Raw genomic sequence first — 21,926 nt, forward strand, 5'->3', positions numbered from 1 at the left:
TTCTTCTTCAGTGAGAAATAGCTGCAGGAAGTTGAAGAATCCTTTACGGAAAGGTAGTTTTTCTGTGGTGGTGGTCTCCACAGTTTTCTGAAAATTTCCTTGTTACAGCAGCACCCAGACTTCTTTGTCTGCCCTGTGAAGGATCACTTGAGATCCTATGTGTTCTAAAGTAGACATCCAAGAATCCATAGAGCACTGAGTGCAGTTATGCACAAAAACTTACGTTGCAGTGGTAGCTACCAAATACCCCCAGCCAGGATGGTGGCTTCTATACTCATAACACTAGACTAGTAAAAGAATAATTAGTTTATTAATCAGACAAGTGAATAATTACAGGAAATTAGAATCAGACTTCTGAGGTTCAAATCTTGGTTCTACCATCTACTTGCTCTGTGTCTTTAAATAATTACTCATCCCAGAGAGTTATACTGAAGCTTAAATGAACCATGTATCCAAAATAGAGAGGTCTCCAAAAAGTGGAATCCCTCTTTTCTTCTCCCTTTTGTTAACCATTTTACAAAAGCCCTTCATTAATAAAACTCCTCGTGGAAAAGAACCCAGGAGATGCCCACACTAATTGAATATTCTTACATTTGAATACTGCAAAGTCTCAACTGATCTGAGCACAGAAGGCTTTAGATTTTTCTTTACATTTTGAAAATAATAAGTTATGTATATCATTTAACTTTCTATGTTCACAATACCTTAAATAGGAATTTCATGGTTTATTGGATCATTTGCCTATATCCCCACGATAACCTTAACATATAAGAAACCCCTTAGCCCCCAAAAAATATGAGGCAGAAATCTCTTATTTAACATACCAATAACTCGAGTTAATGTAATCAATAGCAGATGATAATACATGGCTTAATGTACAATATAATAGCATTATTTAACAGATAGATTCATAGTGATGAAATACATCCTGACAGCTTGGTTATTCCATTTCTTTCCTTCATTAGGGCTATAAACCCAGAAATTAACACACTTTAAAAGTTCCCATCTCAGGGGGGACTTCCTCCTAAGACTTCCATCACTTACCCTTGCCTAGAGGGGAGGAGCCCCCACGAGGAAGGAGCTACCTGGTTGGAGAGTCAGAGAAACTTGGATTTCCACATTTAAAGAAAAAAAAAGAAAAGAAAGAAAGAAAATTCCTATGGTGCCTGGGGGCTCAGTCGGTTGGGGATCCAATTCTTCATTTGGGCTCAGGTGTGAGACTGGGCCCTGAGTTGGGCTCTGCACTCAGCAGGGAGTCTGCTTGTCCCTCTCCCTCTGCTCTTCCCCCCTACCTCTATCATATAGTCTTTTTTTCTCTCTCTCTCTCAAATAAATAAAATCTTTAAAAAGGAGAGAGAATTCCCATCTTCCCAGATAAATTAATATTTTGCAATTTCTTACCAAATCAATGGCAACTGCTTAAAAGTACTATGTGGAGTGCAGTCTGGGTGGCTCAGTGGTTTAGCACTGCCTTCAGCCCAGGGCATGATCCTGGAGACAGGGCATCGAATCCCACGTCAGGCCCCCTGTATGGAGCCTGCTTCTCCCTCTGCCTGTGTCTCTCTGTGTCTCTCATGAATAAATACATAAAATGTTTAAAAAGAAAAAAGTACTATGTGGAGTGGCTACTGTAAGATTGACCTATTTCAGATATTTGGTGGATAAATTTAATTCAGGTGTATAAATGGCTAAGATGAATCAAAATGAGGTGGTTTATCATGAGATTCATAGTTATTTAATATAAATGAAATGGAGCATTGCATGTTTTAGTCTAAAATTCAATATTCCATAAGAAGTTTTTGGTATAATCATGACCAATTCAATTCAATTTTATAAACACTGATGACCTACCATTTTGTAGGCAGGATGTTAGGTGAATCTCCAAAACCTGGGCTGGGGTTATAAAGGATGTAGATAACCCATCCCTCGAAGACAGGACATCTCCCCATGTAATACCATCTTTCAACTGATCACTCTAAAAGGTGTAGGATGCTTCTACCTTGGCTTCTGCACTGTCCCCAGTACCCAGAATATGCCTGGGAAATGGGAGGTACTTAATAAAGCACCTGTGTTATACATGGGAAATGACTGAAGAATACCTCTGACCAGAAGCCTAATGTCAAAGGTCAGACAGTAGCATCTGACAGCTGACTGACTTGTAGTAGGGACTACATCAATCCTGAGTAACAGACCAAGGAGAATCTTTTTTTTTTTTTTTTTTTTTAAGATTTTATTTATTTATTCATGACAGACAGAGAGAGAGAGAGAGAGAGAGGCAGAGACACAGACAGAGGGAGGAGAAGGCTCCATGCAGGGAGCTCAACGCGGGACTCAATCCCAGGTCTCCAGGATCACCCCCCAGGCTGAAGGCGGTGCTAAACCTCTGAGCCACTGGGGCTGCCCCAAGGAGAATCTTTAAGAAATAAACTGGCCTAAATAAATATCAGCCAACAATCTATTTCTTGATGATTAGTGCTTTATCTAGTTGCAGATTCTTACTGTTCTGATTACATAATTTCAAAGGGGACAAAGTTAGATTTATTTGTGCTAAAAAAAAATTGGCATGTATCATAGATTTACATGAAAATATGGAGGAGCAGAAATGTTTGTTCCTTTCTTTATGGAAGTGACAGAGCATGGGGCTTGTTTCTCCTTCAGCTTATGATTGCTAGACAAGCCTGTATCTGTAGGGAATACTCGAGAATGACAGTGCACCCCTCCTAGGACAAATACCGATGGCAAATATACTATATGCAAAGGTCTGACAATCACAACTGCCACCACTTATTACAGAAATGTGATTTGTTTAATAACATTTTTAGAATGTGAAAAATGAGGAGTTAAAAGGATACCCATTCACTGAAGGGAATGAATTTCCTTATGACGGGGAGAACTACAGCTAGAATTTCTCTATTTTCAAGAAAGTCATAGAGTCTGAAGAACTGCGGCAGAGGACACATACTATGTTTTATAACTGATTACTGTTAAAAGTCAAGGACAAAAGCTGTTTTCAGTGCCAGAATTATCAGAAGCAGGAGTAGAATTTTAGCATATGAACAAGGCCTCTGTACCTATTGGTTATAAATGACATCATGCTTTCTAAAATGGTGTTCATTTTTCCTATTTCTAGCAAATTGAATAGTCTGGAGCTCCCTCTCCTGGATATTATGATTTTTATCAATCTTGTCATCCCATAAACCAGAGAGGCAGAATTTATTTATAGCAGTAAGTCACTTAATGGATGCTTATGGCCTTTCTTGCTTAGTTGAGTGGACATTCTTTTAATCCAACATTTAAGACCATTTAATTCTGCCAAACAATGGGAAAATCCTACAGGTCAAAAGGAGATGAAGTTCTCATAAAACACATACCTTTCGGCTGGAAAAATGACCATGTTTGCCTAATTTACTATTAAGTGCTTCGAGGAACATTTCATCGGTGACTTTGCCAACATTCATGCAGGCATCATCCAGGATTGCAATTATCCCTTTGTGCTGCTGCTCTACAAGGTCCACGATGATCTGGTTGTTGAAGTAATCGATCTGCAGGACACAACAAGGAAGCCGTTCCAGAGGGAACAGAGAACAAGACACGCAAAACACTGATGCTTCCAGATGTTTCAGGAATTTAAGTAAAGTTATGTAGATGTCAAATAAGTCAAGAGCATTAATGAGGTCTAGTGCTAAAATGAGCACATGTTCTATCAGAGGTTTATTTTTTATTTCTTTGTTGACTTTCTACCATGAAACACTTTGTTACTGAGTATAGCTCAAGGCAAAAATTACAAAGTAGATAATGTTTCTCCTATCACTAACTTTTGTTTTAATCCTACACCCTATTCCTTCATACTCTCCACCCCCTCGATCTGTTTGCCATTAGTCACTAGACCTACACTCCACAAAGTACCAACAAATAACCTTAAAGTGCTATTTGATTCATAAGTTGAAGTTAAGGTATCACATAGAACTTGAATTTTTAGTTCTATGGCCTTGGATGACCAAAACCCAAAAGAGGTCTTCTCCAGCTTTCCCAAAGCCAAAAAAAAAAAAGCACATATAAGTTTAGCAGTTTTGATGTTTCTCTGGGCAAGAACATAAATTTAATTCTGAGATGAAAGTATCTGTAAAAGGTAAGAATAAACTTTGCATTTACTTTTGTGTGCTGAATAAAGTTCTAAATAACATCTGGCTTTTTAGCAACTTCAATATGCACAAAGTTTATCCCAAATTCCTCTTCTATATGTGTTTACTCGAATAGTCCACAGCATCCATCTCACCACACACACACACTGGCCTCACTAAGGCTAGCTGTGCATCATCAGAAGATGGACAGGCTATTAACACACATTTTAGTTCTGGGTGTTGATGTGTCCCCCTCATTTAGGAGGCATCTAAAATTGAATGTTGTCTCCAATACCTTCTGTACGATTTATGTGCTCATAATGGACTTTCAGTCTCTCATGGATTCCTGCTCTGTGCTATTTTAGTCCAAGGACTCAAGCCAGTTATCTGTGGCTTTAAGCTCCGCCCCTACTCTTCCAAGTTCTCTTCTGTATCCATGGACTGACAGTCTGCTGACTGGGTGGCTTCTACTTCCTTTTTTATACTTTACTGGTTTGTCTCTATCAGTAAGTCTCAAGAGGATGACTTTTCCCTCAGGGGCATTTGGCATTGTCTGGAGACATTTTTGAAGGTCAAGACTACAGGACCAGTGGGAAGAGGCCACTAAACATCCTATCATGCACAGGAAAGCCTCACAACAAAGAGTTATCTGGTCCAAAACATCAGTGGTACAGAGCTGGAGAAACCTCCATCTACATATGTACTTTTATGGTGGGCACATATTACATTTGCTAATTAGGGAGAAAAGTTATTTCCATCTTTGGAAAAAACATCCTTAGTCTTCTCAAAAAGCAGTAACTCTGTATTAATTATTAGCTGAAGTCTTAGACTCTGCTAGTATAGAATTAAAGACTGTCTTTTGTCCCAGGGACAAAAGAATTAAGTCCTTTAAAGTTCCAATTGTGTAACTAAAAGTGATTGGTCTTTGCTTTAAGAGTTCAGTAACTTTCAGTTTGTAAGTTTAATGTTACTTCAAACATTACTTAAATTTGTGGCTTTCTTTTTGTTTTTTTAAAAGATTTATTTATTTATTTATTCATGATAGACAGACAGAGAGAGAGAGAGAGAGAGAGAGAGAGAGAGGCAGAGACACAGGAGGAGGGAGAAGCAGGCCCCATGCCAGGAGCCTGACGCGGGACTCGATCCCAGAACTCCAGGATCGTGCCCTGGGCCAAAGGCAGGCGCTAAACCGCTGAGCCACCCAGGGATCCCCCAATTTGTGGCTTTCAAACCAGGTTCTTCCAGCAACCTCAATTCCCAGGGAAGGGGGCAAGAGGAGGTGTGATGAGGTCAGGGGCACAGAGGTCTGGGTCTCTCATTCCCAGCCCAAACAGAGCAGCTAAAAATGTCTTGTAAACTACAGCACCGAAAGCCTATAAAAGTGAGTCAATTAGGGAGGGAGATAACCAAGCATTTGGAACCCCCTGATAGAAGTCCACATACCACTATGAAACAGCCTGGTGCTAAAACACTGATCCTGAAACCAGCCAAGCCTCCAGATCTGACAACCAAGGACATACACAGAACAGAGACATATATTGGATGACACCTTGGGAATCCAATAAGCAAAATCCAGACTACGGCAAGCTCTACAGAACTAATGACTCATCCTCTTCATCAGGAGAATGTGAGGAAAAAAAAGAGAGGAGAAAATCTACACATATGCAAGCAACCTATCAACCAACCACAATGTAAGAATCTTGCTTGGGTCTAAATTCAAACAACTATAAAGAGAAACCAAAAAAAACTCCTTGTAAAACAATTGAGGAAATGTGAACACTGACTAGATATTTGATGATATGAAGGTATTACTGTTACATTTCTTAGGTGTGATAATGGTACTGTGGTCACAGCATTTGTAAAAGTCTTTATCTTTTAAAGAAGCACACTGGAGTATTTACAGATGAAATAATATGATGTCTGAGATTTGCTTTAACATTATCTGGGGGTGGGTAGATGGGTGATGGGTACACTGAATTTATTGTATCATGATCTATGCTCTTAGTTTGCTTGAAATTTTCCATAATAAAAAACATTAAAAAAAATCAATCACTATGTTCAGAAGTTGAGGAAATAATTGCCCAGAACAGAGATTCTAATTTGGGGGAACCTGGCAATATAGTCAGTACAGTAACAATTACCTTGGACCTAGCCTTTTGTTCCCTCTAGGACATTTATTTCTTGGTTTATTTTGCTAAGAATTTTTGCATTTTAGGGCTGTTGCTCCTTTTTCAGAATAGCCTACTGTGGTTGTTGACTTCCCTCCTTTATCAGCTATGCCTGTGGAATTTGATATCTTGAATACTAAAGGATATTTTTGACCAGTATCTCTGAATCACATCTGAGTAACAAGTTTTATGATTACATTTGCTATAAAAATCTAAGTGTCAGTTTTAATTGTGTGTTAAATTGTACAACAGGTCCATTCTACGAAGGCTGCATCTAAACTTAATTGAGAGATGCTTGGGTGGCTCAGTAGTTGAGCATCTGCCTTTGGCTCAGGTTGTGACCCCAGGATCCTGGGATGGAGTCCTGCATCAGTCTCACCCACAGGGAAGCCTACTTCTCCCTTTGCCTATGTCTCTGCCTCTCTCTCTATGTCTCTCATGAATAAATAAAATCTTAAAAAAAGAAAAACACTTAATTGAATTACACCTTAAATGTGCTATGAGAGTTTACGGCAAAAATCAAAATTATAGGTAATTCTATTACAAAGTTATAATACACCTTTTGGTTATCTGTAAAACAGTAAAATTTACACTAATATACTTGAACAAAAAATTTTTAAGGTATTCCTACGTTTAGCACATGTTGGAAGGCAAAAATGCAATTTGAGGCAGGACAGTTGTACCACTGTCTCCCTTTCTGAATGAGAGGAGATAGAAAGTAGGAAGGTGGGAGACATATAAAAGGAATTTACATACAGCATACCAAATAGCTTTTTACTATTACAATGCATATTAAAAAACACTAACTTTATTGTCTGTTCTATTCAGCAAAAGGAGAAACACAGTTCTATACCCTCAGAAATGTATGGAAACTCAGAAGTTATACATTTCTCAAGTCCGTTCTCAAAATTGCTTAAAAATATAAATTTAACAGAAAACTTTACTGGGTCTCATCCTGTCACACACATGAGGTCTCAATGGTAAGGAACAAGAGCACCAACCCAAGTCATGCTTTTCAGCAGTGGTATCTGGGGCTTATGCCCCAGGGCAGTACCACTTTCAGCCCTGCCTTGCCAGATGTTTGACTATGACAACTGTCAGTGTTCACACAGGGCCATGAGCAGGTGATACCAGGTGTGACACGAGGGACAGCAAACAGAAGTAAACATTAATGCTTTCATGCCTGGGTTTCAGAGAATATAAACCACAGTAACTGAAGAGAATAACAATGCCATTTAAATTGCAAAGTAGAGTTGGGGAAAAAAGGAGAAATAAGAGGAAAAAAAGGACAGGAAGAAATTCCAAACTCAATTTGGAAGCAAAGCCCAGTCCATTTAAGGCAAAGTTGCTATTCCAAGTAACCTCTAAATGGCGCTAAACTACTAGACAGATGAGAGCTAGAGATCCCACACAGCATCAGCCATAAAGTGTGAAGGTTGGAATTCAGCATTTCTGGACACCAACAAGGCAGTCCATCACATGAGAGAAATCCCACTTGCCAACCCTGAAAATGACTTGTAATTCCATATCCCCAAAAGGAAAGCTAACATTGAGATGTTTCATGTACTCAAGGAGATTAAAACAATGCCCCTAAAATGCTAAGATTTGACATCTGCAATACTACATGAAACTCAGGAAGCTATTTTCCCGAGGATACTACTCACGTGCTTCCAGGGGATGCCCTCCCGCTGGTACTCCTCTTGTTCTTGCTTCAGAACCAGCTGAATGAACAGCTGCTGCAGTTTCTCATTGCAGTAGTTGATGCAGAACTGTTCAAAGCTGCAAGAAAAGGAATCAATTAGGTTCAAAGAAACAAAAAAATCAACAATAGAGTTTTAAGCCTCTTATCCAGTTTACCTGTTATTGTCAAAGATTTCAAAGCCATAGATATCCAAGACACCGATAACAGTGTTTTTCCCATGGATGGTGGTGTCATAGTTCTTGACCTCGATAATATCATTGATGCGAGTAACAATCCAACAAAAAAGGCGTTCATATATTGCCTGTGAGGAGAACAACATTGTTCATTCTTCCCCATTTGAGACTGTGTCTTCTGTTTAGATCTGTGATAAGTTTTAAATTCTTATCCACTTTCTCCTTACCATTTAACATAGCGATTGCCACTCTAAGCAGAAAAATTAGAAATGCAGATCATCTGTTAAAGAAAACTACATGATGTAGGTAATACTAACGTAAACGGTTTGGATTTTTTAAAGCTTATTATTGGTTGGGATACTAGGGATACCCTAGATATGTGTATGTCTCTGTGCCCAGCTATATCAATAATTTGCCTACTCCTTCACAGAAGTTGCTTACTTTATTATGAATTTCATCAAATATTAAAAAGTGGGGAACCAATGAATTAATATCTATCTTCCAGGAAAGCTCTATGGAGTCTAAAAATACAAATATTGATTTATAGTGCTACATAAAGATCTGAGCCAAAGATTGCAGTTTGAAGTTCCTAGAGAATCAAATGCATATCCAATGTCCAAGGATGCTTACAGCAAGATACATGTGGACAAAGGCACCACATGCTCACATGCACTCATGTCCTGATACAAGTGTTCTCCACAGTGCCACGTCTTTAGCATGTGCATGGTTAGCAGCTCCCTCCAGCCACCTCCCTCTCTATCTGCACTTATCCACACTCACTGCCTCTGTTCTTTGCCTCCTTTTTACTCTTCCATCCAGTCAATCTTGGCTTACCTCCCACTGCTTCACTGAAATGGCTCATCAAAGACCCCAAGCACCTCAGTGTAGACACCTCCTTGGGCCTCTATGTGGATACCTTATTCAGACACTTGGTGTCACTCCACCTAGTTTCCCACTCTTTTTTTTTTTTTTTAAAAGATTTTATTTATTTATTCATGAGACACACACACACACACACAGAGAGAGAGAGAGAGAGAGAGGCAGAGACACAGACAGAGGGAGAAGCAGGCTCCATGCAGGGAGCCCGACGTGGGACTCGATCCCGGGACTCCAGGATCAGGCCCTGGGCCGATGGCAGTGCAAACCGCTGAGCCACCTGGGCTGCTCTCCCATTCTCTTCTTGAACATTTTCCTCTCTGGGATTTGTGACAGCACATCTCCTTAATTCTCCTCCTATTTCATTGGCTGCTCCTTCTGAGTGATCTCTGATCTCCTCTACCTGACCTCTAAAAGGTGGAGTTCCTCTGGTCCTCTACTCTTCACTCTTTAACACCTCTTGAGTCATCTCATTCAATGTTAAACTGTCGCAACTCTTGAACCTATTGCTCCCACACAGACCTCTCCTCTGAATGCCAGACTCATGTGCTTAACAGCTGACCTAATGACAATCCCAGGGGCCTCGCAGCCATCTCAACCATGTGTGCTCTCAGGACTCTTGGTCTTCCCACCTCCAAAGACTGTTCCTACCCTACTTCTAACCATGAACATGACACTAGAACTGTAGAAATTTATTCATTCAACAAATATTAGCTGAGTACTTACTCTATATAGGTTACTGGAGATACAGTACTAAAGGAAACATAAACACTGTCTCAGTCTCCAAGGAGCACAGGGAGTAAGATGAAGGAAAAACCACACCCACACCCTCTCTCTCTCTCTCTCTCTCTCTTAATTTGAAGGTGAGGTGTGTAGCATCTGAGGATAATTTAACCTGTTCAGGGTTCACAGAGGCCAGTGAAGACTGGCCTTCGTGGGCTGAGGTCTGAAGGATGAATAAGAGTTGCCGAGGCAAGCGGGGGAGAGAAAGGATCTAAGCAAAGGATCTAAGCAAAGGTGACAGGACCTCATGTGCAGAGGTCCTGTGGCTGGAAGGAGAAAGGGATAAAGACACACTGCAAGGCCCAAGAGAACACTAATGTGCTGGAATTAAGAAAGGAGGCTGAGGCATGGTGTGGAATGAGGCAGGAGATGCAGGCTGGAGCCAGACCATGCTAGGAGTGAGCCCTGATTTGTTCTTGATTGTTCTCCAAACAGGGATGTGGATTTTACATCCTGAATACAGCCCATCTCAAATCATCCTCTTTTCCCCGTATCTGTGTTACCTGCCATCATCTCTCTCCTGTATACTGACACATCCCTGTAATGGCCTCCCTGCTTCCATCCCCACCCACAGAAGATTCTCCATACTGAAGCCAGAGCGATTTCTTTAAAAATGCAGGCTTGCTTGTCATTGCCTCTGCTTAGAATCCTCCACACTCTGTTGCACTTGGATAAACCCAAATTCCTCTTGAGACTAGAAACCAAGCCTGCAACTCATAAGAGTAAGAATGGAATACGTGGCAATCTAATCAACCAGCAAAAAAGAAAAACAAGGAAATGTGAGCTTGGTAACATAAAACATTTGCTATGCAGATAATAAAGACAAAGGGTTAAAGTTACAGGCTCTTCAAAATGGGCAAAAAACAATAGCAGCCCTGAAGAAGATGTAAAAAGGACACACCAGGAGATTCTGAGAATGGATTTAAATACCTTACAAAAATCCAGAAAGATGCTCAAATATACTAGCAATGAAAATGAAAGTAAAGTATTAGTGTATATCCATAAAGTCAGTAAATGTAAAGTTTAAAATCAGTGTGTCCATTGATGTGGTAAGCTCATTCCTGGGAGTCTGTCCACTGGGAACAAAAGCGCTAGTGTATAAGGACATGCACACAGATATGGCAGCATTATTTGTCGTGGCAGAAAAAGGAAACAAAGTGAATGATTTAAGAGGAGGATGGTTAATAAATCATGGCACCACCACCACATAGACGTGAAACCCAAGGGATGAGAACTCCATCAGGTGACCTGAGGTGATCTTCATCAAACACCAGTGAGCAAAGCAACACAGAGGGCAATGAGAGGGTCTCGGCAGGCATCACGAGCCTCCCAGTCAGTAGGATTCAGTTTCTTCAGAATATTTCCTGAGTGATGTTCACAGTCAGGGCATTTTATTGAGACTGTACTGGTCCAAAAGCATCATTATGGTTTCTAAAAGCCTGAACCCACTTTCTTGGAACATCTGGGTACATCCTCACAGAAGTTCACTATAACTGCATCACCAGGCCGAGACATCAGTTAAAAATCTCACCTTAGCAAAGGCATCCCTGCCATAGCTAGCTTCTTGCTCCGTGTGCTGCTTGTCAATGATGTCGCGACCTGTGGCCACTGTTCGGTAGAGAAGGGCTTTCTCAACCATGTCTGTTTTGGTGGAGAGCAATTCTGCTATGATAGATACAACCTTGCCATTTTCAATGAGAGGCGTGTCACCATCCACCATGAATTTTAAATTTCCCTATACCAAAGTGAAAAAAAGAAGATGCCATTTCCAGCAAGATTCTGAAACATTACATCATGGATATATTTGCCAATTACAGATAAAATTCAAAGTGACCTTGTTTGTAGCACTGATTTTCCTAAATACATTACCTATATATAAGAACCTAGCACTTAAAAAAAAAAAAAAAAAAAGAACCTAGCACTTTATCCATCTTTCCTCTTCTCCAGACACCCATCTTGCACTTAATTTTCAGTATTCTGATGAATAGAAGTTTTACATTTTTATGTAGTCAAATCTATGAATCTTTTGCTTAGGCTTTTTCTTACTTTGGTGTCATACTTAGACCATTCCCACTCCAAAGATTTTGCAAATATTTAATATTTTCTTCTAATACCCAGCTTTTCCCTTTACATTAAAGCTTTTAACTCACTTAGGATTTATATTACTAAGTGGTGCAAAGAATCTGTTTCAGATGGTTAGTTAGTCGCTCTAACACCACTTACTGAATGGTTGAGTTTTTCCTCCTGATTTGAAATGTCACCTTTATTATCTATTAAATTTCCCCAAGCTTCCGAGTCTATCTATATTTTACTTATTCAATAAGCAATAAATACTTATTAACCATCTACCAACTGTCTAGCACATCAACCACTCCGTTGATGAATCTGATGATATACTTGTTCATCACTATCCTCTTCTCTTTTCCCCCTGCCCTACTACTCTTCTTTAGTACATTTTATTTGATCTTCTTACATGTTTACTGGTCCAGGTAAGTTCTACAGTCATGATGTCACTTAAAAACAAAATTCCTGTTTGGATTCTGAAGGATATTGTGTTGTACTTTATTTTCATTAAGAGTTAAATCTTGCCACATTAAAGTGAAAGGTTATTTTTATTCCAGATTTAAATTCATGTTGTCATTCATTTTTTCTAAGGTTACATGTTCATTATATTTTCAACATCTATAATTATAGAAAAAGGAATAACAGAAATCTGACACATGGCCCTTCACTTGTCTGAGTTTGCTGTGGTGTAGCAGAACATGATTGGACCATGATTCGCCAACCCTGGTCGACTGTGTTGGCCCACCATGAACTGGTTCTGCCTTCAAGCCAATCGTGCCACCCCTTTAGGGCTCATTTCCCAACCTGAAAAATGAAATGATCAAAATTCCAGTTCTGATAATTTATGATTCTATGTTTCAAGTGCTATTGGAAATTTATTCAGTTCAAAAGATTTTAGCTTATACCATTGGTAGTCATATCATTACTGAATTCTTTTACCCTCGGGTTTAAACAGTTCAAAATATGACATGCCAGTAAGACAATTAACCAAAGCTAAGTTTCAAAACCTATAGTGGCTTCGAAAATCTCTCATAACATTCTAAAATGACGGAGAGAACCACAGGTATAGTAATTGCTTCAAAATGTAAGAGAAATTTTCCTTATATAGTTTTTAAATCTACAGGGAAAAAGCAAAATCTTCTGAAAGAGCATCCTGTCACCACAGGGAAGCAATATATTCTGAAAGGTGTCCCTACTCACCAAGTGAAGAATAGCTGCCAGAATCTTATACACTGTTTGAGTCTCCTCAGGTTTGAAGCCAATTACTTTCATGGCATCAGCTACTACTTTGAATTCTGCAGCATCATTGATAGAAGACTGGGAATGAAAATGGAAAACTTAAGTCACGAACATTTCATGTGAGCATTAAAACCTTAAAATTATGAGACTACATTCAAGTTTAGTCAGGGTCTTGATGCTTTTGTAGTAAATCACTGAGTACCCAGAGAAAATCAAAACTATTTCAGGGATAGAAACATCACTCAACACACAAAATGTCCACTTGTGGGTGAGAGCCACCATCATACAAAATAGGCATGACATACTTTTCTGGAACCTTCCGTGAGGGAGCAAGTCCTGAGCTGCCTCACAAACACTAACTACCACTCTGTGATGAATGAAGAAAACACAGGATGTGGAATCACAAATGGAAATACCAATCATGGAAGACTCCACAACACACACCTATGTTGCTTGTGGCTTTTTTGTTCCACAAATAGTCTTAATAGAGTCTGGGAATAATACTCCCTCTCTTGGATGGTCAGGCTTTTTACTTCACAGGTGAGGAAAAGCAGGCCGCCCAAAGCAAAGTAGGTTGCCTCAATCTTTCAGCAAGCTATTAGATATTTTGGGACCACAACCACTTTTTCACAAATATTCAATGTACCAGATCTTCTAACTGGTTTGAGAGGGTTGCTAGAGATTGAAAGTTTGTATCCCCCCAAAATTCATATGTTGAAATTCTGATACCCCACCTCCTCCCAAAGTGACGGCATTAGGAGGTAGGGACTTTGGGAGGTTATCAGGTCATTAGGGTGTAGGCCTCAATAAATGGGATTAGTGCCCTTGTAGGAGACCCTAGAGATTCCTCATCCCTTCTGCCCTGTAAGGACACAGAGAAGGCTCCATCTATAAACCAGGAAGCAGATCCCCACCAAATCTGTAAATGCCTTAATCTCTGATTCCCCAGCCTCTAGAACAGTGGAAAATAAACATTTACTGTATAAAAGCCACTCGATTTATGGTATTTTTGTTGTAGCAGCCCAACTGGAATAAGACAGGGGTTCAAAGATAAATTGCCAGCCTTGAGGAGCTATAGCCATCAGGTTGGAAATACAAACGTGTCAAGAGAAATTCACAGTGAAGCAATGGTAATGGCCTATCTCAAAAAAGTTTTCCCAAAGCAGCAGTTCCAGAGGGCCTGACTGATCTTTACTTCTGTGAATTTTCCCTCTGGGGCGGGGGGGGGGGGGGGGGGGGGGGTGGACACAGAGGATCTGGCCTGATATTTATTTTTTGAGGAGGGGCGTGGGAAGGGGTCCTCTGTGCCAGATGAGTACATGCCTCCAGTATCCAGGACATGGCAAGGCCAGATCCTCCACCGACCTGGTTCTTTGACCTTGGACAAAATACTTAACACCTCATGGAGTCTCGGTTTCCTCATGGATAAAATGGGCATAATAATTATACAGGGTTGTTGTGAGAATTGAATGAGAATTATGTAAAGCACTTCCCTAGTTCCCAGTGCATGAAAAGCACTAGACAAGTATCAGATAGAACTATTATAATAAGCTATAACTGTGCTGAAATTGCATAGAAACTAGACAAAGTCTAACCGTCCTCCTGTGGGGAACTGTTGGCTGCTAGAACCTTGATTTGTTCACCCCTCTCCAGCTCCTTCAGGACTGGCCTCCCACAGTCTTGGGACATAAACCTTCATGGGTATAGACTTATCATGGTGATCTTATTCCTCTCACCAAGTGACAGATCAGCCATGGGCACGGGATGCTATTCTGGTCAAGAAGACATGAGGTTTCCCTAGCTGAAAAGGGACATAAGCCAAGAACATTCCCTCTGCCTATGACTCCTGGAACTGCTACTGCCATTTTGGGACCATGAGGAAAATCAGCCCAAGCACACAAGTGAAATCCAGTGAGGATGGGAGCATCTTAAGTTGGAGAAACAGACAACATTTGGGTCTCTACCAACATTGTGACAGCATTAAATTTACCAACTTTGGAGCTGTCCCAGAGTTTAGTTCTATCTTCCCTTCAACCCAAAGTATACTAATTGTACCTTGTTCCTATATTTTTATGGTAGTTAAGTAAAATTGTGATACAGAGTTAATACTTTATGGTTATTAAAATCTATCCTATTAACATATTTGTTAATGGGAAGATATTAATAATTATATTCTAATTTACTTAAAGCAAATTTATTTAATCAGAGTTTATTGCACGATTCCACTTATAAACATAAATATATATAGGGGTGCCTGGCTGGCTCAACTGGAGAAGCACGGGGCTCACGGGGCTCTTGATCTCAGGTTCGTGAGTTTGAGCCCCACACTGGGTATAGAGATTACTTAAAAATAAAATCTTAAGAAAAAACGATATATATATACATATTCATATATACATATATGTATGCCATTATCAATAATTATCTCTGGATGGTAAGCTATAGTATATTTTTGTTTCCTTCTGGTACATCTTTATTTTAGGTTTTGACTATGATCACAGATTATGTCTTCATTTTTGTTAGGAAAAAAAAAGAGGCAAGGAGAAAGAAATAGGAACCGGATGAAAGAGAACTCAAGCTACATTTAGCTTTGAGCAAAGGCTAAATATTAATTTAATACTTGCTTTCTGTGGGGGCATGATATGATTGGACCAAAAGTAATTTGGGCAGTAAGACAATTTGATTAAAGAGGAACATTTCTCGTCCTAGCTTTTCAACTGCTGGTTTTACAATCCCTTCTACACATCTCTGGGTGCCACTGGCCTACTCCCAGAAAGCTTGAATGCTGCTCTCTATTGTCTTGTTTTCAAATTAATTTTCACCCAAACATCCTGCTCTGAGATGATTGCAAAAGCAAAACAAAACAAAATGAAACAAAGAAACCCTGCAACTTGAATGTCAAACAATGGAAAATTAATTGGAAAGCCTAAATATCACTTATTTCCATGCACAACAATAAAAATACAGTTAATTAGTAATGCAGGTATAATTCACTTCAGACAAATAATAGAAATAAAAAAAAGAAAATTCCTCCCACATCTGAGATCTTTTCCTTTCTTTCCTTTTGCAAATTCCTTTTTTCCCCCCGACTACAAAAGCAATGCATTTTTTTTTTTTTATTACAGAAGAAATTTAAAAATATGTAAAAATACAAGAACACAAGTACCTGTAATCTCATCCATCCAGAATCAGTAATTAAAATCTTGGTCTATTTCCCTCCATATCTTATTTTATGTATTTATATACCTTTCCCCTGATAAAGTAGGATAATATTGTAATTACCATTTTATAGCCTACCATCAACAGACTACTATATTATTAGGATTAGCTGTAAAGTGACTAGCAGAAAACTAATTAGAAATAAAAGAGCAGGAAAGCATCTACATATATGAGTGCAAAAGGCCCACATGCAAGTGAAGGGAAAAAAATGGAAAATGTTCTGAATAGAAATTGAATAGAAATGCTCCAGGGGTCACAAAACTATTTCTAGGATATGTCAAAATCAATACTTGAAAAAACAGTGAATGGAGATCTTTGTCCAATCAGGGTGCTTTTAAAGATCCTTCTGTTTTCCCAACTTGCCTATGGCCAAATCATATGGTATCTTCTTTTGAGGTGGATTTCCTAGTCACATCAATATTTTTATAGTGTTAAAAGGAACAGAATTAAAAATTCGAAGAAAACACAAGGTCACAAGGGAGAAACTTCTTTCCCGTCAGATTGTGATGAATACAGAAATGGTTATTAAATAAAGTTGTTGACCAATAATGTAGTGGAGTCTCTATAGTGGAGAATTTAGAATTTAGAATTCTAAATTGAGAATTTAAAAGCTGGAATAAAGAAAAAGTCACTCATTTGCTTAAAGGCAGCAGGCTGGACCTTAATGTCCCCTCTGATTTTTCTGTCTGATTCTATATCTTGGAGAGGAAGCCCTTACCTTTAACTGAGCGCCTACATGGATATAGTTGTAGGATGACAAGGATTTCTGGAGATGTAGAGAGCGTAGCATCTGCTCTGAACCTCCTTGAAGTAGCTGAAAAAATATTTAATTAGAAATAAATTGGCAAAATACACACTTAGCCAAATACATCAAATATTCTTACAATGGTAATCTTGCTTTTACTATAGTCATTTGTTAAACAGAAGCCTCTGCATTGTGGTGGTCACCTGCTTAGTGACCTCATTATCCAGACAAGATAGAGTTTTATTTCAGAGTTCAGAAAAAGGCAGTATTGCCAAGGAAGTAAGAGGTAATAGCAGATGGTCATATGCTGAATCACACTGGAAACAAATTGCCTTTCCCTGTCAATCTCTGTATCTCAGGAAAGGAGCACCACTGGATAACCATGACTGCAGGGCTGAACAAAGACAAATTTTAACACTTTCATCCAAGTGGGAAAAGCACTGGGGAGAACTTATGGGTTCTGGAAATGAAAAGAACTCTTCTATATTTGGTAGAAAAATAGCTTAATGAAAACATGGTGAATTGTCAACAAATACAATGTGAGTAGCCCTTGTATACAGAACATACCTTTGGAAGGTACTACATTTAAATTCTCTACATTAAACCGTATGCTTTGTTTTACTTAAAAGATGTAATTATCAGATTTTCAAAAGTTATCTTTTAAACTAAATATACCAGAATGTGTATATTTACAAATGAGTACTGTTTATTAAAGCCACTACCCAGGAAAAAAAATGAATTCAGTTGAACTGTGTTCAGCTTATGCTATCACTGCTCTATCACCTGCAGAGACGGTTTCCACATGGAAATCAATCTTATTGATTTACAGTTATACTTTTTAAAAATTCCAAACAGACTGTTTGATTTAATCACCCACTTTATTTCTTAGCACTAGTTTATGCTACTTTGGGCTTTAAAAATTATAATTATGTATCATACTTGTTCTCTGATCATAAAGACTTGTTAACAGAAGGGCTACTTGAAGATTTTGCCTTCACCCTAAAAGCATTTTCAAAATAGGCATCAAGTTTCTTTCTCAGCAATCATAGCTTTGATGGGATAAAGAAGACAATTCTCCCTTGAATTCATAATTGCTTTAAGCCTCCACATGCAAAATAAACTGAAGCTGTATTCCTATCTCCAGTCTCTCAAATTGAACAGCTTCAATTCAAAATAAAACACAATTAATTTAACATATTCAGATTTACCATTTCAAAAGTTTCATAGATATTAAACTGTTCTCTACATTGCAAAGAAATGTAGGTAATGCTCAACTAAGGTAGTCAGTCATCTGGTGGATTAACCACCTGCTAGCTCTTTATAATAATCATGCTTATCAAGTCTCTGAAGTAGCACATGGGCTACTTTTTTACCCATGTGTAAAGTGTCCTGGGCCAATGGAGGTAAGGGAGGCACAGGACAGGGGAGAGTCCCAACATAAAATATTAATTCCCGCTGGGCAAATGACGGATTACCTGCACAGCAACAGATACTAACCTGATAAAAAGAATGAAAGCTTCTTTCTCCTGGTTGTTGCACAATTACTCGAGACTAAAAAAAAACCAAAAAACAAAAAACACAAAACACATTAAATCGTTAATCTGAGAATGCAGTCTGAAAACAAAGTGGAAGCCAAGTTATCAGGAAATTGTGTATCAACAGTGCATTTAAATGTCCTAAAGATTCCATGGATTATCCACCTAAAACTAGGACTTTTCTGTGGGGTTTCTGCACAATTTTAAATTTCTTTTTACTGCTTAAAATGGAATTCCCTAAACTTTCCGAAATGAAGCTATTTTTTTTTTTTTAAACCTGGAGACTAAAGATGGAATTTTTAGGGGGAAGAGGATTGGAAGAGGGAGAACAGGAAGGAATGTTTAGGGAGGAATAGTCTCAACATTCCCTTCCCCAGGGCCTGCTGGCATTTCAAAGAGCCATGCCTTATATCCTGTACTAAAATCAGTTAAGCAAGATCAGTCTATGGAGGTCCCTGCCTTAGATGGCTCCCAAAAGCCTGCTGTGAGAGGTTTCACAATGTATGTTCATTCAAAGGGATCCTTTTGACTGACTCTGCACATAAAGTGAAGCCATAAAACATTTTGGAAAAAGACTGATAATACCTGGCATTTCCAGTCCTTTTGTAACTGACACTGGTAAAAATACTTATTTCCTTAACAGACTGACTTCAATTTAACAAACAAAAATACATTATGCTATGTTTCATTGCCATAAAGGATGGCATGAACAGAAACTAGAAGAAAATGAGATTCAAGTTAGTTAAATATACATGGAAATATTAAATCAGTATGTTGTATGCCTTAAATGTACACAATGCTAAATGTCCATTATATCTCAATTAAAAGGAGCTGTACAGGCAAGATTCTGTGAAAAGAGTGTCATTTCAGGGAATGGATGGATGTGCTAGCTTTACTGTGATGCATTAAGAACAACAACAGCAAAACATGGGAAATGGTAGTGTGTCAAAAGAGGAGAACGGATTAGTCCTAGATTGATTTTTGGTTAAATCTTACTCAGAGGTTGGCACATGTTCACATACCATTCCCACCCCTGCCACGTACGTACACACCTAAATCCTTATCTACAAAGCCCAAACTTTTTCCAACCTGATACTGTAAGAGCTAATAAGAACACAAAAGTAGAATATCTTGTCATAGAAAGCTAATTGAGGAGCAGGAAGGGAGGGAAAACAAAAATAAAAACTACTTTGAAGTAATTTAAAAAATTCTATAAACATGACTAGGGTTAAAAAAAAATTCAGCACTTGAAAACACTACCCTCAGAAATTAAGCACGTTTTACCTTCTCCAATAAGTAGTTATTGATATGTCCACCAATAGGATCCCCCTTGAAATCAAAGTTGATATCCATGTATTTTCCAAATCTGCTCGAGTTGTCATTACGGTTAGTTTTGGCATTTCCAAAAGCTTCCAAGACACAGTTGGACTTGAGCAACATATTCTTCACTCTTTAACACAGAGAAGTGAAAGTCACTATAAAAAGCTCTAGAGACTGGGACTTATAGGAAAACTGGATTTTGTTAAAGCACATCCAAATATTTACACAAAGATGCTGACTGCAGTATTGTTTGCAATATTAAAACAAACAAAAAAACCCTAAACGTCCATTAATAAGGTTGGATAAAAAACTTTTCCTGGTATAGGATGTATTGACAGAGAAAGAGGTCCAGAATATATTAGTGAATAAGAAATTAAGCTGCAAAATAATATGTGTTGCATGATCTTTGTATGTCTGTGCATGTGTACATGTGAGTGTATGTGTGCAGGCACATATGTTAGTAAATGCTTAAAACTTTGGAAGAGCTAGTACATTTCACTATAGGGATTTAGGTTGACAGGATAGAAGTCTGTAGAATGGGATGCTGGGTAACCTGACCTTGGACAAAATGCTATAATTTTTAGTTTTTAAGTGAACATGTTTTATTTACATAAAGAAAAATCTTAAAAAGATATGTTCTGAAGAGAAAGAAAAGCTGACACAGAGAATAATACAATTTTTAAAAGTACTTGTTTACAAAGCCTAAAATACTGAAATTTATTGAATTCAGTTATACATCACAAAGACATCTTTATTGGTTTAGAAATTGCTCATTTTGTTTGAAGCAGTAGGAAGTCTCCTCTCTACCAGTTATTTAATTCATTCCTTATCTAATGAATGCTACTAACTTTCTATAGAGCAGTCTCTCCCAATGGATACTTTTTAACTTCATGCTGTCTTTAAGTCTTTGTTTTTATTTCCCTGACAAAACTTATCTTGTATGGGCATATCTGCAGAAGTAACTTTGGCCACTGAAATAAGCTAGTGTAGCAGATCCACTACTACTATAAGTGACCCCACGACCTTATCTCCTCCCACATGAAAGTATACTTTTAAAATGTGGGGAGGGGGATTACATGATTATGGTAAACAAAGGCAACTATCTTTAAGACTACATATAGTAAGATATGCTTGTGAAACACTAGTCAATGTACAAAGCACTTACTCTACTATACCCAACTGGGTTTAGAAATGAAATGTAGTTAGTTCTCAGCTGGTTATTCTCCTGCGCTTCTATGGAAACTAATATAACTTACTCATATTCTTTTCCTTGTCATATGAGATTGCAAAGTCAGAATCAGAAGTGGGGATGTGTCACAGTCAAGAAAATGTCTCTTTGACCACCAGCCCAATTATGCAGAAATAAGGAAAGCTGAGTTAGGGTAAGCCTAGCCTACACAGTCTTCTTTCATACAAATCCAGCATACTTTTTCTATTCATAAACTGAAGGCTGTGTGTGTGGAGGGTGACTCTTCAGGAAACAAATATTGAGCTTTACACTAGCAACTCTGGAAACCTTCTTTCTCTCAAAAAGTACACACCATGTAAGAACGTTAAGTCATGTTACTTTATCATTATCTTTCTTTAAAAAACAAACAAACAAAATAAAAACAGAACAATTCATCCATTCATTCCTTACAAATTAAGAAAATACTATGTGCCACTCTGTGCTAAAAGCTGGATCCTGCAGACAGTGCCCAGTAGCCCTCTTCCTTATCTTACACTGAGCAGCAACATGGCATGGTATGAAACTTAAAAAGGAAAATGAATCATTCTTAGAGCTTTTAATATCCGGGGTTCTGGTTATAACAGTGCAATGCAGGTAAGGCATGGGGGCTCTGCCCAGAGCCCCCTTTCCCTCCAGGACTCCTCAGAAGACAGCGCAAAAAAGACAAAGGTGTGACAGACAAAGAGCAAGGATGCTGTGAGAACTTGAACAATGACATCTACTCGAGTCAACTGTAATATCTTAGCTAAGCAT

The 21,926-nt window shown here is 38.5% G+C and overlaps 1 protein-coding gene across 1 annotated transcript in view; it reads right to left on the bottom strand.

The window, feature by feature from the left end:
* Positions 1–21,926, bottom strand: part of MYO1D (myosin ID) — a 327,550-nt gene that overhangs the window by 213,281 nt on the left and 92,343 nt on the right. Inside the window, exons 4-11 of the mRNA XM_041723799.1 lie at positions 19,910–20,075; positions 18,588–18,641; positions 17,064–17,159; positions 13,088–13,204; positions 11,355–11,558; positions 8,147–8,292; positions 7,954–8,068; positions 3,372–3,542 (exon numbers count right to left, since the gene is read on the bottom strand). Of these exons, the coding sequence (XP_041579733.1) occupies positions 3,372–3,542; positions 7,954–8,068; positions 8,147–8,292; positions 11,355–11,558; positions 13,088–13,204; positions 17,064–17,159; positions 18,588–18,641; positions 19,910–20,075 (1,069 nt within the window). The remainder of the gene's footprint in view (positions 1–3,371; positions 3,543–7,953; positions 8,069–8,146; positions 8,293–11,354; positions 11,559–13,087; positions 13,205–17,063; positions 17,160–18,587; positions 18,642–19,909; positions 20,076–21,926) is intronic.

The sequence above is a fragment of the Vulpes lagopus genome, chromosome 12, assembly GCF_018345385.1.
Source record: "Vulpes lagopus strain Blue_001 chromosome 12, ASM1834538v1, whole genome shotgun sequence".
NCBI lineage: Eukaryota > Metazoa > Chordata > Mammalia > Carnivora > Canidae > Vulpes > Vulpes lagopus.